The 15,490-nt window shown below is 28.0% G+C and overlaps 1 protein-coding gene across 3 annotated transcripts in view; it reads right to left on the bottom strand.

Moving 5' to 3' along the window:
• The window catches only part of LOC148229316 (protein lozenge-like), an 80,566-nt gene that overhangs the window by 49,854 nt on the left and 15,222 nt on the right, over positions 1-15,490 (bottom strand). For all 3 annotated transcript variants that reach the window (XM_088198113.1, XM_088198115.1, XM_088198116.1), the window contains 2 exons: positions 5,274-5,387; positions 779-997 (listed from right to left, as the gene is read on the bottom strand). In XM_088198113.1, coding sequence (XP_088054239.1) covers positions 779-997; positions 5,274-5,387 — 333 coding nt within the window. The remainder of the gene's footprint in view (positions 1-778; positions 998-5,273; positions 5,388-15,490) is intronic.

Genomic DNA, 15,490 nt, shown 5'->3' with positions numbered 1-15,490 from the left:
TTGTTGATCGTACGGCATGTTTGCTGTAGTGTTGGCCCTCAATGGGAGATAATGATGGCCGTTGTTTATTTTCTGGTCATCTCGGACAATCGATTCGATATTCCTCAGCTCTAACAGCTTCCATGAATGAACCAGGAGGGTTGCGAGAGATAATCCGCATATCGGAGAGAACATTGTAATCGAGGGTGAACATTTATTATAATCGGATATAAAATTCCTGTACTCTTAGCCATAACATAAAATATTATTATATTAAATAAAAGTTGTTCTACTTAATATGATGGCATAAAACGTTCGTCCAAAGAAAATTTAATGCTACATGCTGTGCATTATATATAATTTAATAAATCAAAAAATGCTACACACACATTATGCGTCGTGTACAGGTTCCAGTAGCCGTTTCCTCCGTATAACTATCGAAAGATTGTCGATCGATACACTTTGTTTTTTGAGCAACTTTGCGGTTACCGTCTCTGGGATCGTCCGGAGATAGAATATAGACGCACTAGATTGGCCGGCAATAACAATCAGTACTACCAGAATTGATCGATGAATGCTATTATGAAAGGCGGGTTGAAGAAAAAAAAACAATCTGGTCGAAATGGAAAAAAATGTATATAAAGACGGATAAAAAAATAATCGCTCACAGCGATGGAAAAGTTGGTAGCACTGTCACGTAGAGTAAAATGACGTGTTACAGACGTTTTATTGATAGAATATTTGAGCAATTTAGATGCAGATAATCTTATAGTTATATTAATAAATTAAAATGACTCACCGTTCGGCTGGACGTTCGCGTTTGGTTTGTACTCTTGGCAGTCTTGTCCTGATGATGACACTGATGGCTTTCTCTTGTACTCTAACTCTCTGAGATGACTGGTGAATGGTGGTTCTAAAAACGGTCTTTGGCTCAAAGGTCCTATCTGACCTATTCCTATCGTCCTCAGCTGGTGGGGTCCTCCGGCCGAACCTGGCCAAAGTGTATTGGTCATTTCGTCTGATTGGAATGGATAAAAAAATTATTATTACTTAGAAATATATAAAGCATTTCTTAAAGTAGCTAATTCGTATTATTTTAGGAACTAAACTTTATTCTTTGTTCAATTATAAGTGAATAATATATAAGCTTGGCTCCTGAGTTCATGTTTCGACATGTGTTAGTCGCTGGCTCGATATGGTCAATTATGAGAAATGCTCAAATTTTTGACAACAAAAGGACGATAATGAAGCATCGCGTGCAGAAAATTAGTGATAGCTTTTCAATTTTTTAAGCAAAATATAAAAAATGGCGCGTGTGCGTTTTTTTTTGATACAGTACATTATAATAAATATTAATTGTTACTTCTATTATGATATTTTTTAAAGAAATGTTGCATTTTTTTAAATATTAGTTTAATAAAAATATCACATTGAAATATTTTAACAAAAGTAATGAAATTGTAGCACACGGTTCGAAGATACAGATTTATTTTAGTCACGTATTATTTGTGTCTAGCGTAATAAATTATATTATACTTTTAGTTGATTTTTGCTCAAAATGAAAAAATGTAATATTTCGCGTCGTTTGTATCATTTATAATTTATAAATGAAAAAATAGATTCTCGATTTATGCACTATAAAAAGGCGTCAATAATTTATGTTTATACAAGAAGAGAAAATGAGTAAATCTTACTGACTTAACTGACTATAATGTTATCTAAAAAATATAAAGGTCCCTCAATCATACTTTTTATTTTAGACAACAAATTAAATGGTCAGTAACTTTTAAATAAAGCAATATATTGGTATGTATTTTTTTATAAGTTAATAATTTATGTCGCATTTAATTGAATGGTAATGGAATATACGAATATATTATAAATCAATTTATTAAAATCAAAATAAATATGATGGAAGCAAAATAAAAATAAAATAATGTTATTATAATCATACATTTTCTATACGTAAACTCTAGTTGATTTAAGATTGTATTGTATTACTAACAGTGTAATTAATACCAAAGAGGTATACGCGTAACGAAATAATTAAAAAAAAACAGTAAAATATACACATATGAATGTATTATTTAAAGATTAGCCAATAAGTTTTTAGAAGAATGGTTAAGGCCAAGATAGGAAATTAACGGCCAAAAAGACCGCTCTTAACTTTGATTTTATTGTTGTTCAATACATATACAATATTCTCTATGTGCAAAAAGAATTTATTTTTAGAGAATTTTTAATACCTAATATGTACGAGCTAGCTTGACTTTTATTTATTCGTAATATTAGGAAAATCTAGATAAACATAATCTATGATTTTCGATCATTAATTTTGACCTTCCAGACACAATGATAATTGAAAAAAACAAAACACTAAGATCCATATGGGATTCTAACTTAGGTCTTTCAGGTCAATAGTCAGCGAATTATATCATTCTTCTAACGTAATGGTAAAAATCTTGGTAAATACTACATAAATACACACAGGAGCATGAAAAAAACGCATCATGCTTCAGGGCTAGTCTAATATTTATTTCATCATTTTTAATTATATTCTGAACATTTTTTTTAATATCATATTTAATGCATTGAATAAATTGCAACTAACTAAATTCAAACAAAAAAGCAGGGCTGTGGAGTCGTTAAAAAAAAACACGACTCCGACTCCGACTCCGATTCCGATATTTACCAACAACACGACTCCACTCCAACTCCGACTCCGACTTCGACTCCGACTCAAAAAAGTTTAATTTTATCAGGTATTTTTGGTGTTTTTCTACACGTTTAATATTTATACGCTATACACATTCATTATTACGCAATTAAAAATTCATAAATTTCATAATTTAAGAAATGCTCGGAGTCGCTCATTTTTCACGACTCCGACTCCGACTCCAACTCCGGCCAAAACACCACGACTCCACGACTCCAACTCCGACTCCGACTCCGACTCCACAGCCCTGCAAAAAAGAGAGGATTCAGAAATATCTATGTAGTCTAAATTTGAGCTCACGTGCTTTTCCATTAAAGGGATGAAAAAAATTAAGGACTGTTTTGTCAATTAATTCCGGAATTAACGAAGCACTCTCTAGATCATTTGCATTTTTGGATTTCGCACAGTTGCCTGGAGATATTTTTTGTTGTATCTTTCACCATCTTGATCCGTATAAATAAATTTTATTCTCATTAAAGAGCATCACTATTTTTCAATCCAAAACAATTCGGCTTTTTTTGCCAATTGACCCATTTTATTTTGTATTTGTTTGTAATGAAATATGGATTGTAACTGCATCAGTTTAACATATAGCAATAGAGAGCAAGAGAGAATAAATCTTGTTAGCTTTATTAGTTTGTAATATTATTGTATAGTAAAAATGTATTTTGTGTTAATATAATATGTTTCACATTCGCATAAATTATTTTAATATTATATTAAAATAGTTTATATACTTTTAACGAATATTTTATTGCGTATCGTGAACTTGAACCTTCGTGCGCTAATAATGGCAAAGAGCCCAAAGGGACGTCCCTTTTGTTGCACTTGCGTACAAATTGGCAGTTATTAAAATATTACGGAACTGGGTTCCATTCAAAGGTCCGAAAAACACCAGTTGGCATCTGAGACCCTTCCGCAACTATAGGACATATGGTATAATATTATTATATTTTTCCAATGCAGCAAGATGCAATTCGACATCTGCACTTTAAACGCGAAATCAAACAACATTTTTAACAGGAACATGCATATATGGTAGCAAATATTATGACATGTTTTTTTGTTATTCGAGTTTATGATCTGAATAAAACGGATGCGATACGATAAAAATAAATTAGGAATAATTTTACCAGATTACGTGGGAAAATTGATAATTTTGACAACGCGAATGTGTGTTGAGCATTAACATATAGGAATGGTGAATACTATTTTTAAATATAGATAGGAACATGTTAACTGAAGATTTTGTCAAAAAATATGTAAAAGATCTACTGAGCTTTCAAACTAACGCATTGCTCTGAAACAGCCATTTTTTAAAAAATAAATTAGAGTAACGAGCAAAAATAGTATAAGAAAATTAAATAAAACTACTGAAATAGCTCCTTGTAGCTGATATTAAATATATCAATATGTAATGGCAGTGTATAAAGGAGCTGGATGGCGACACCCGTATACGAGTCGTATAGTACGGGCGTCTTGTCTCAAACAGCATAAGAAGAGGAAGCGATCGTGACTAACGAAGACGTTCCGTAACTCGAAACTAAAATTTCTTGACAATAGTTAGTGTCAACTGCATGCATAAGTAGTTTAAATACATGTTAAGAAACATACCACTTTCTGAGATATCTTAGCGAATCATATATCAACGTTTTTAAAAAAAGTGCTGTAGTACAACAACGGAAAATAACCGAATATCCTTTTATAAATGTATCTCAATAACCTTTTGTAGGGTATTTAGTTATTCTGGGACTCAAAATTATAAATCCCGAATCAAGAATTTTGTGTCATTAAAACACGAATGCTCTCAAAATATATTGTCTAAATATTGAGTTTAATTAAAACAGTAATTTCATTTATTATAATAAAATATGTATACGTAAATGTAAAAACAAAACTTTTTAGATCGAGAACCATGGTTAACAATATAAATGTCTTGGTTTTGAGCGGCTGGTACAGACTGGTCAAAAAAATATCAATTTATCAGCCTTTTATAAATATGGGTGACCTTTGTTATTTCCAAAGATCAAAAATAATTACGTTTTTAGAATCAAATATACTCGTTGTTACATTATTATATTAAACTGATTTTTTTCAGGCTAACTTTCACATTTTACATCTAATACTTATGTAGTACATACATACATGTGTGCATGCAATATATTACATTTGTGTAACGTTCTATCTGTGATTTATTTATTAATTACCTATGATAAATATTTTTAATGTCTAAGGTAGTATATATGTAACATTAATTTAATGTATATTTTAGTTAGGGTAATATTATTCTCAAAGGAAATTAGGTTTATAAATATAAATAATTAAAAATACAACATATCTCTAATTTTCCCACACCGATAACGGTTGCACGTTATCAATGTTTTTAAAATGTATGTAAAAATGGAATGAAGACAGACCGGCCATATGGTCTAGTACTGATAGTTAACTGATAATTTTTGACAGATTTCAAGTACAAAAATAAAAATTCACACGTACACGCGTCATCTCGTTTGTTATTGTATTTTTCTCTTATCTTATACACTCATAGATATTTTTATGATAATTTAAAATTACTCACTAGTTTTTGATCTTGGTTCCCTAGGTCCGTCGACAGTGACTTTGATTGCTTTACCGTATGTAGCTATTTGTGGTGGGTTCGTTGATACGGTGATTGTCAGCGAGAAACTTTTGCCTGTAACATAAAAACACATGTTTATCTCGTTTACATTGTTTTAATTAAAGTTTTGATAAATTAATTAATTGATTATATACTAAATGAACATAAATCATTAAAATTAAATTATTAAATATATAATTTATAGTATGATATTTAATGAAAAATATTATTGGTACATAGTATTGAGTTAATTTATATATATTTCTGGGAGTGAGTAAATTTTACGTATGTTTCCATAATTATTTCTGTATTTATAATTATTTTACTACTTTTTTGTATAAGTATGTCTTAATAATTTATTTTAACACTTTTTTAAATTTAAATTAAATTTCATAAATTTATTTCACATATTTATTATATATTATTTGGCTTTTGTGAATTATGTTTTTATATCAATACAGAGGCTTTCAATATGTTTTATAAAATTAATAAAAAATATTTTTTGTTATGATAATTTATTTCGTACTTTTTAATTTTTTGGTATTATTTTCGATACAAATTGTTTACATTAATTTAAATTAAATTATTTTTATATATAATTATAATGTGTTTTATTATTTATTTTTTCAGCTATATATGTATTTATATAACTATTTGGTGTACCTCAAAGCAGTGAAAAATCGACTACCGTACATGTACGGCGATACTCCTCAAATGGTTAATACTAGTTTATGTAAATTTGTTTCAATCTATATGTTTTTTATGTCAAAACTAATATGGATTTTGATTCGTTAAATCTATATATAATAAAATAACATGAAAATTTGCAATGCCTTATGTTGATTTTGACCTCATATCGAGAGATTATTTTTGTCTCAGATCCACTGCAATTTTTTTATTAATTTAAATATATAATTCTTTCGCGCTCCGCCTATTCTGAGTTAGTTAAATTTTCTTCGTCATTGCACTCCAGAGCTTTCCACGCATCCTGTATGTGCACATTGAAGTGTAAAGCGTGGCGCACAAAAGAGCAGTTAATTAGTTTCGCGCGTCGGGATTGCGTTCAAACAGAACATTGTATCGTTTTATGCTCTTGCGGTGATTTATTGCAAATTAGTTCTTATGCTAAACTATCAAAGGGCGATCTTTGCTCGTCTTCGGACAAAATCGCATTTCACGTATATTAGCGGCTCGTAAATTAAAACGTGAAATATTCGCCGACTTTGAACGCGAAACGAGTCGGTCAGCATTAAGATGTAATAAAGTTTTTTATTCGAAACCGCTTCTGACTGTTTTCTTTTTCTTTTCAGTGCTATTCTGTACTTCTTTTTATACTGTTTTGATTTGAGCTGAATTAATAAAGGGGAATATAGTATAACAACCGGTGTTCCTGCTCAAAAAATATTTGTATATAAATGTTTTTAATAATAAATTATATTGTAAAAAAGCAATTTAAAGCGTCTGATTTTTTTAAAAATATTTTATTATAGATCACACATGAGCGGAGAATTTCAAAACAATATAAAAATTCTTCGAATAGAAAAATATACTATAAAAATAGAAGAAGCAAAGAAAATCAACAGCAGAACTAGCTGAATTATATAAATTTATAGATATGTTTTTATAGATTGCATATAATCGGTAATTTGACAACTGGATTTAATGCAGCTAAATAAATAACCAATCCTTCAATTTCTTGTGGTTATTCTTTAAAAAAAAAAATAGTCTCGAATCTATCCCGAAAATATTTTTTAAATATTTTCAGTAAAATCATATCGGAATATATTTTCACTAGTAAATATATATTTTTTACCAATTGAAATATAAATTATCTGACGGATGCTAGTAAAATATTATAATTTCAATCTCTCTATTTGTAGTAATAAATATATTTACGAACTTATCATTATTTATTTACATCTGATGTATAAATGTTATAGTGAACGTGTATTTTTTGGTAAAGCTATATTTTTACTAGTAAGGTGACTAGTAGATATATATTTCTACTAGCGAAAATATAATTTTACTGATAGGCGCTAATATGCTTCACTAAAATATATGTAAAGCTCAATTTGACTGTTGCAAAACGTCCATTTTCTGTTTAAACTCAAACCTAACCTAATCTAATCATAGTTTTAGAACTTTTATTAGGTCAAGTCCAAAATACAAACAAAGCTAGCTCATCTCTTAGGTGAAAATAAGCAAAAGACTAAGTACAAACAGACATCACATCTCACATATTGTTCCATTGTTTGTCTGCATTTCGATATTACACTATGTTTTAAAAATATCAATCCTAACAAATATTACTATGTACTTCTAATATTTATAAGAGGGCCGATCAAAGTATTTTCAAACCGAATTTTGGTCAATAGGAGAGCGCAAAAACAATTATCACTTCTCAGAAGTCAAAAATTCACGTCAAAAGCAATAAAATCGTGTCGGTGCCGTTGCAGTGGGAACGCTCGGTAACGAGCGTTCCCACTGCGACGGCGACGGCACGATTTTATTGCTTTTGACGTGAATTTTTGACTTCTGAGAAGTGATAATTGTTTTTTGCGTTCTCCTATTAGGCAAAATTTGGTTTAGATGTACTTTATTTGATTGTCACTCGTAATATTGTTATAAAAAGTCATAATATAAACAATTAATAATCGAGCGTTTTCACATGGCAACACTGAGCAACAAAGAAAACAAGACTAATTATCAAGTAAATATTATGAGTAGATATTTTTAATATTTTTCAATGCCTAATTAAAATATTTCGCATCAAATAATTTCAGAAAATATGTCGCAACGGTGAATGATATTTATATTTATTTGTAGCATAGAAAGGGTTAACTTTTACCTATTATTATTTATTCAAGAAATTATATTACGATGTTAAAAAAATATAAAACGCCATTTTTGTCATGAGATCTCTATGTTTTCCCAGAGCCCTGATCATAGCGTATCAGAATCAATAATTAAATACTTTATATTTTTAGAAACATTTTTAGTGAAAAAATTTTATTTTTGATAATTTAATTTTGATTATTTTACTAAATATCATTAAAAAAACCATAACGAATATTACCATTGATGATTATTAATTATAATTATTTTCAATACTTTACAACAATATTTTTGTATCTAGCATTTTTTGCCATCTTGCGAATTACTATAACAAAAATAGCCCCAACTATGTTCCGACGGCCATTTACATGTCCTAATACAAAACGGTATCGTTTGATTGAAATGCGAATTTTATTACCCTATACGTGTTTGATAATCACGCAATGATGCTTTTTTTTTAATTCCACAAAAAAACAAACAAAATGGCGTGACCAAATCAAATATTGATTGAAATAATATATCCATTAAAAATTCAGTAACTGTTCTACCGGAAGATTGCAATTTTTTCTTTGAAATGGATCATGGGCGTGCTAATTTTCTATCCCCACTATTGAGAAAATTAGGAACACTGACGAGTGATTGGCGTGAATTGAAAATGTGGGAGGAGTATTGCAAATTTACATATGTTTGTTATAATTATAGTTGATTATTCCTAATTAATTGTTATATTAAAATGATCTGATCAATAATATCCCATGTTTGTTACTATATAATATATTTACACTTTGTATATAACAACATAATTAAATATAATTTTAATAATACAGACATATTCGATATTATACCCTCAATAACAAATAAAAAGATAAAGCTTTTTATGGCTTTATGGACGCATCTTTTGGTTGGCCGATCTTCGCTTTGTTACGAACTGTTAATTTGTAAAGTTCGCAGATCCTTTGCCCATGACCGATGTATTACTTAATTCCGTATCGTAAAAATATTAAAGGGCTCATCGCCGACGCAATAAAGTATACGATTGGTTTTATGGTCCATCCACTAAGAAACGACCCATAACGCTTTCGGACCACAATAATACGCCATCTGTCTGTCAGTGAAAATTCGGTTTTAAAATAATGGTCAAAGCATATTTTAATAGGTTATAATTTAGTTTGCGTTGCGAATACTTAGATTGTTTTGCGCAACAGCAAAGTAAACGCAGATTGGTTCAACGCTGAGTAAGAAATTATTGCTCAATAGCAGTAATTAAAATTTTAACTATGATCTATTTTATGAATTATATTATAAAACAAACAAAGATGCTGTATGTATTTAATGTTGCGTTTAACTTAAAATGAAAAAATCTGAAGCATAATAGCATATTTAAAAAAAAAAATTCTCTGACAATAATATATTTTATACTTCATTATCATAATGTGATCCAATAAGTATACTTTTCTTATATAAAATATATATTAATAAATTAAATTCGATATACATACACATTTTTAATGAATAGTAAAAACATATCACGAGACATTTGCAATTATCTCTTACCCATTTAACGTTTAAATTCGTAGTAACGCAAAATACGGTATGCATTTGACAATGGCAATACAACATAACGTTGTGCCAAATTATACGTATTATTCAAAGTGCAAAGCTATTGTATTAAATTTAATCTAAAATCATATTTCGTTATACCTATTCATATTAGCATTAATTGATCCATAACATGTTGTCATAATTAAAATGCTCTTCGTAAAAGCACGCGACAGATTTAATGATTGATAATTTGTAATAAGGGTGACAAAGGATCGAGACAAAGCCCTACGGAATTCGGGACAAAGGTACACGCTCGGGGGGTTAAGGGGTTAAGATTATTATTAAATTAACAAAGAAATTAGTCATGCAGAGCAACAAGAGCGGCCTCGTCTAAATAGAGAGCTAAACGTAGACGTGTGTCATCATCATTATATTATAATACCGTGTAAAAACGAAAAATTGTTCACGATGACACAAGGGTCATGCCTTATCTTGATGGAGGACTCTATGGATTAAAATAATACTTCAAAGGAATTATGAAATATAATTAAAAATAAATATTACAGTTAAACTATAATAAATTAAATTATTATCCTTTTGATTTAACGTTAATTTATAAAGAGTTATTATTTCATAGATTTATTTATATAAATAATATTTTAGCTAGTGTTTATCAGAAAACATATATGTAATGTACGATATGTATTTATAATATATAACTTATTTTATTTACAGTAATTTTTATTTTATTTTGTAATTTGTCTTTTCATCCTGACATTCAACAAAACTTCTATCAATAAATCTCACCTGGGTGATTCAGCAACACAATAATAATTCTCTTTAATCCTCCACTCGATCTCATCGTAATAAATTTATTGAGAAATTTGTGGGGATGTCTCTAAAGTCTTTCCTTATATTTTCGTTTTACAATTTTAATTTTCAAGTCTTGGACATACAACGGAGCATTCAATATCACTCTTAAAATATTGGAGTTGTTCGCTGATCTCCAGATCTGATTACTATACATCCAAATTTACTTAGGAATGAATATATTCTCTACTGTCAGTCTGAAGGTTTTGCCCATTAGCCAATAGTATTTTATCCTAGTTGCTGTCTTCTACTCCAAATATAGGTTTTCCATGTAAGTTTTCTGTCGAGGTGCATCCCCAAATACTTTGCACAATACTTCATCTTGTTTCTTAAACATTTTCTTGAGAGTATTGCACTAAGTGTTGAATTTAGTATGGCTTCCGTAACGTAAGCAACTGCTTGATCCAATTTTGATTTTGTTTTAAGAGTAACATCCAGATTATTGTTTTTCTATCAGGTCCCCAAATTGTTTGCTTGTAAGGCTTGTCTAAATTTACGTTCCTAAAGTTCATGTAGTATATTTTCCTTTTATACGATCGTCAGTCAGTTGGTTCTCCAGTTGACAATGGTTGTAATTTTTTTGAGTGATTAGCTTAAAGCCTCAATGGATATATTTGGCGTTATAATATCCACCTTATTCACAGCAATTTGGAGCAATATATATGCATGTAGAATATATTATGGTTAAGAATGCTAAGAATAATAAAATATTTATTAATCCATAAGAGTATATAATCATAACATTTAGATTTGAATATAATATATCATTATAAGTCTGACTTAAATATGAAATGCATGATTAAAAAACGGAAACTTTTCTTAGATTTTGCAATAAAAGAATGTTTATATATAATTTAAATTAAGCCATTGACTTTTGTTTATTTTAGCAGAAGAACAAATCCTTGCTTAAGATTATTATAATCATAATTGATCCTTGCATTCTAATTTTATTGTTGCTCTGAAAATAATTAATTGAGTAATTTTTAAACTTGGTCATAAAACTAATTTGTAAACAATATTTTCTAAATTTTAATCAGATATACCTGTCACTTTTCTCACTACCTGCTTTGAATGCAGCTGTAAATTTGCCAGATTTAATCACTACTTTTTAAAAAAACATTTTTTAGTTAATTACATTTCTTTAAATTTATTAATAAAAATAAATTATCTTCAAATGTTTCGAAAAAAAGTCATTTTTAATTTTTTTTGAGAAATTCTCAAGAAATAATTTTCGAGAAAAAACACTATGCAAAACTAATGCATAATATAAGCTTAACATATTTATTTTACATAAAAAAGTTCAGATTGAAGATAGTAATCAAATTGAATTGATTCAATTTCTATCGATTATAAATAATGCCACAAAAATATCAAGCAAATATATTTTTAACTAATCGAATGTCGAATAGTTAACGATAACACATTTAAATATATTCCATAAGAGGCTTAAGAATCGAAAAATACAGGTTCATACATATATATTTATATGTTAACGATAAAAAACGAGTGTTTCATACTTTAACTCTTTATGTGCTAGGTGCGGATAAATTACCGTTTACGGCTCTTAAGTGCGAAATTCAGATTTATCCTACTATCAATAAAAAAGAATATTTTTTTAAAGTGCTGAACTAATTTTCTAAATATATAAATCCATTAAAAGTGGTGTAATTACTCAATTATACACTAAAAAAAATTAAATTTAAGATTTAATCATGAAGGTGAATATAGTTAGTTCAGCACTTATAGGGTTAACTCAGTATGAAGTTTAATTTTACTTGTACCCACTGCCAAAATATTACTATCATATTTTAAATCATTTACATATTTAAAATTAAACATTATTTATATTGATTTAAAAGAGCTTATAAATGCAAAATCAGCTATTGAGAAAGTTCACAGTAGCACAATATTATCTGAAAAATATGAGCAATTTATAGAGTTTCGGCAATTATAAAGTGTTTATTTTTATTGTTTTTTCAGCTATTATTTGTTGTGCTATGACTGTCAAATAACAAAATCAAGATTATTCATAGCAATATCTGTAAGTTGATTCAGTATAAAATTAACTATGTTCCAATAATATGACCTCAAACTTGAGGCATCAGTAAAAAAGTATTTTCTGTACCATAATTTTTAAATTTCTGTCAGCTCAATTAATCAATCCAGAATAAATTCCGAAAAGCTTTCATTAAATGTTATTGTGTGATAATTCATGAGGTATTAAGACTCTTTTCAACTAACTGCCACTTAAATAAGTTTTTCAGATTATTTTTTAATTTAACTGAATAAGTTTTTTAAAAAAAATTACTCTGAATTTTTTTTATATATATTACTATCTGATCTAAATCTATAAATATTAATTTATAACATAATAAATAATATTATTTTTAGGAAATTATAATTACATTAAGATTGCTTTTTTAAAAATTAAATTCTGATGTAAAATGCTTTACTATGTAAATACCATATTTTTATAATATAAATGGAATTGATATCTGTAAATAATATTTTACAAGTATAGGAACAAATTATTTAAATTACCCCTTAATTAAAACTTTAGCTTGCTAACATTAAAAAAATAATTACATTGTAAACGAAAGCGTTTAAAAGTTTATGTACTATTTCATCGCGTGCAATTTTAAAACTATTTAGAAACTTGTGTAAAAAAGCTACTAAAAATGCATTCAAATTATTTTCCACATTTAAGCACCCGTTAAACTTTACTGCGTTTCAAATTCCATCTATCACACAAAAAAAAAATCTCCACTTGAACTTTTATCGTCTACGTTTCGCATTCTTCGAATCTTTATTCGGCCATTGTTCGGCCTGAAAAGTGCATCATTTCAATAATAAATAATAATTTGCGGTCTTGCAGTAAAACTTTTCGAAAGTGTGCACATGGTGGCCAATACTACATACACGCATATATTTAATACATTCATTCGCATATACACATATAATATAATAATAAATAAAAATCGGTGCCCCGAGGGGGGCGCGCACACAATGCGCCACAAAACGCAAGACGTCCAAAACCGCACGGTGCGGTTAGAAAATTAAAATATGCCCACATAAAAGAAACACACACGAGAGTCCCACACATGGACTGTCCCATCAGTGGCCTATGGAACGGTTTTGTCAGCGGATGGGAAGAAAGGCGCAACTCTTGGATTTATGACGAGCGTTAAATCACGGGCAAAGTTAATTGAATGACGTTGAAAGTTTGGTGAGGAAATTCTGCGTGGAAATTTATTGCTATTTTTACTGATGGAGGATGGAACTGTGAGAAGGTTGTTAAAAGAATATCTCTCGACTGCCATTTTGCGGTAAATAGAATGCATGTATTTTTATAATACGGGTAGGTTCAAAAGTAACTGGCTTAAGCATAATATAAATGTGATATAAAAATAATATATCTTCTACTAATATGAGCTCTTAATACATTTTAATATTTAATTTTATTTTTAATAAATAAAAACAAATGTTTTAAGAATAGATAAAATCAACCATTTCAGATTACTTTTAACATAAAATTTCTTGATTCACGAATCATATTTTTTTTAGTCAAAGATGGACCATGACGTAGATGTATTTTTTTTAAGCCGTAGTAGTTTTTTTAGTATGAATTCATTAATATTGTAAAAAGTCAATCATTTTTTTCAAGTTATATATTGTATATATAAATAAATAATGTCCATAGAATTATAACTGTGTACAAACTAACCGACAAAGAAATATGTCAAGAAAATATCAACGAGCAAGACGAGTTGAAAAATTTTTAAAGCAACCTTACTAGGAAATACTCGTTGAAAGGAAATTAAATGGAGCTTTCTTTGCAATTAAAATATTATAAAAAACAAATTAATAAAGTCTTAAGTAGGAGAACTATTGAAACTAATTTATAAGATATCTATTCAAACATTGAGATTACGAATTTATTAATTTCGATCGTTTCTGCAATACATAAAATAGAGATTTTTATTTAAAATCAAGGCAAAAACGCGTTACCTAAGATTTATATCTAAAATAAGGTATAATTAGATTTTCTTAATATTTTATATTTTTAAGTATTTGAATATCAAATAGTAAACGATAATGAAAAAGCAAAAAATACAGTTGAAATAATTTCATTCACATACACTTAATTATGTGCTATAAGAAAACAAGTTCAAGACTTTGTTTTATTTAAAAAAATATTTGAACATTGAGTGTTTTAAAATTAAAGTTGATTTTAATTAAAAAATATTATTATTTTAACTTACTTTAAACATATTTAAAATTAAAAAATATTAATATTTATTTAAAAGATAAAAAAAATACCAAAGGTGAAAAATATAGAACTAGCTTAAAAATATGAGTAATTTATGAAATTTCTGCAATTACAAATGATTTTTTCCCATTTTTCATTCTTCATTCATTTAATTGTATGCTAATAAGGTGTAATTAAACCATAGCTTATGCAGTACATTGAATAATAAAATGACAATAATATAAATATTAATAAAAAGTTGGTAATTGGACAAATACAATAAATTCAGATTAATCTCTAGTTATAAAGAAGGTGTAGAATTTTTTTCGATGGAAACGAAATACTGATATCATTCACAGTAAAAACGTGTTAAACTACATAGTCAATATATTTTTACCGTAAATGCAGTTTGACATTTGCATGTTTTTTATATCAAAAATTTATTCAGAAGAAAAAATATGTGTTGTTTTATAAATCAGTGAATATATTAGGTAAGGCATAAATTTATTTATATTAAATCATATATTTCCATGAAAATATGTTTACCTTTGTAAGAAATATGATATTTTTAATTAAATAATTTGTTCAAATACTAATACCTATTATTGAAAATAAGACATAATTTTGTAATAATCTAAATTTAAAATATATGTTTTTTAAAATATCACAAATATCTAAATGG

This window comes from Plectrocnemia conspersa, unplaced genomic scaffold (assembly GCF_051122295.1).
Source record: "Plectrocnemia conspersa isolate PC_06_02 unplaced genomic scaffold, ASM5112229v1 ptg000011l, whole genome shotgun sequence".
NCBI lineage: Eukaryota > Metazoa > Arthropoda > Insecta > Trichoptera > Polycentropodidae > Plectrocnemia > Plectrocnemia conspersa.
Note: the sequence above shows the minus strand (reverse complement) of the source record. Positions and strands in the feature narration are given on the sequence as shown.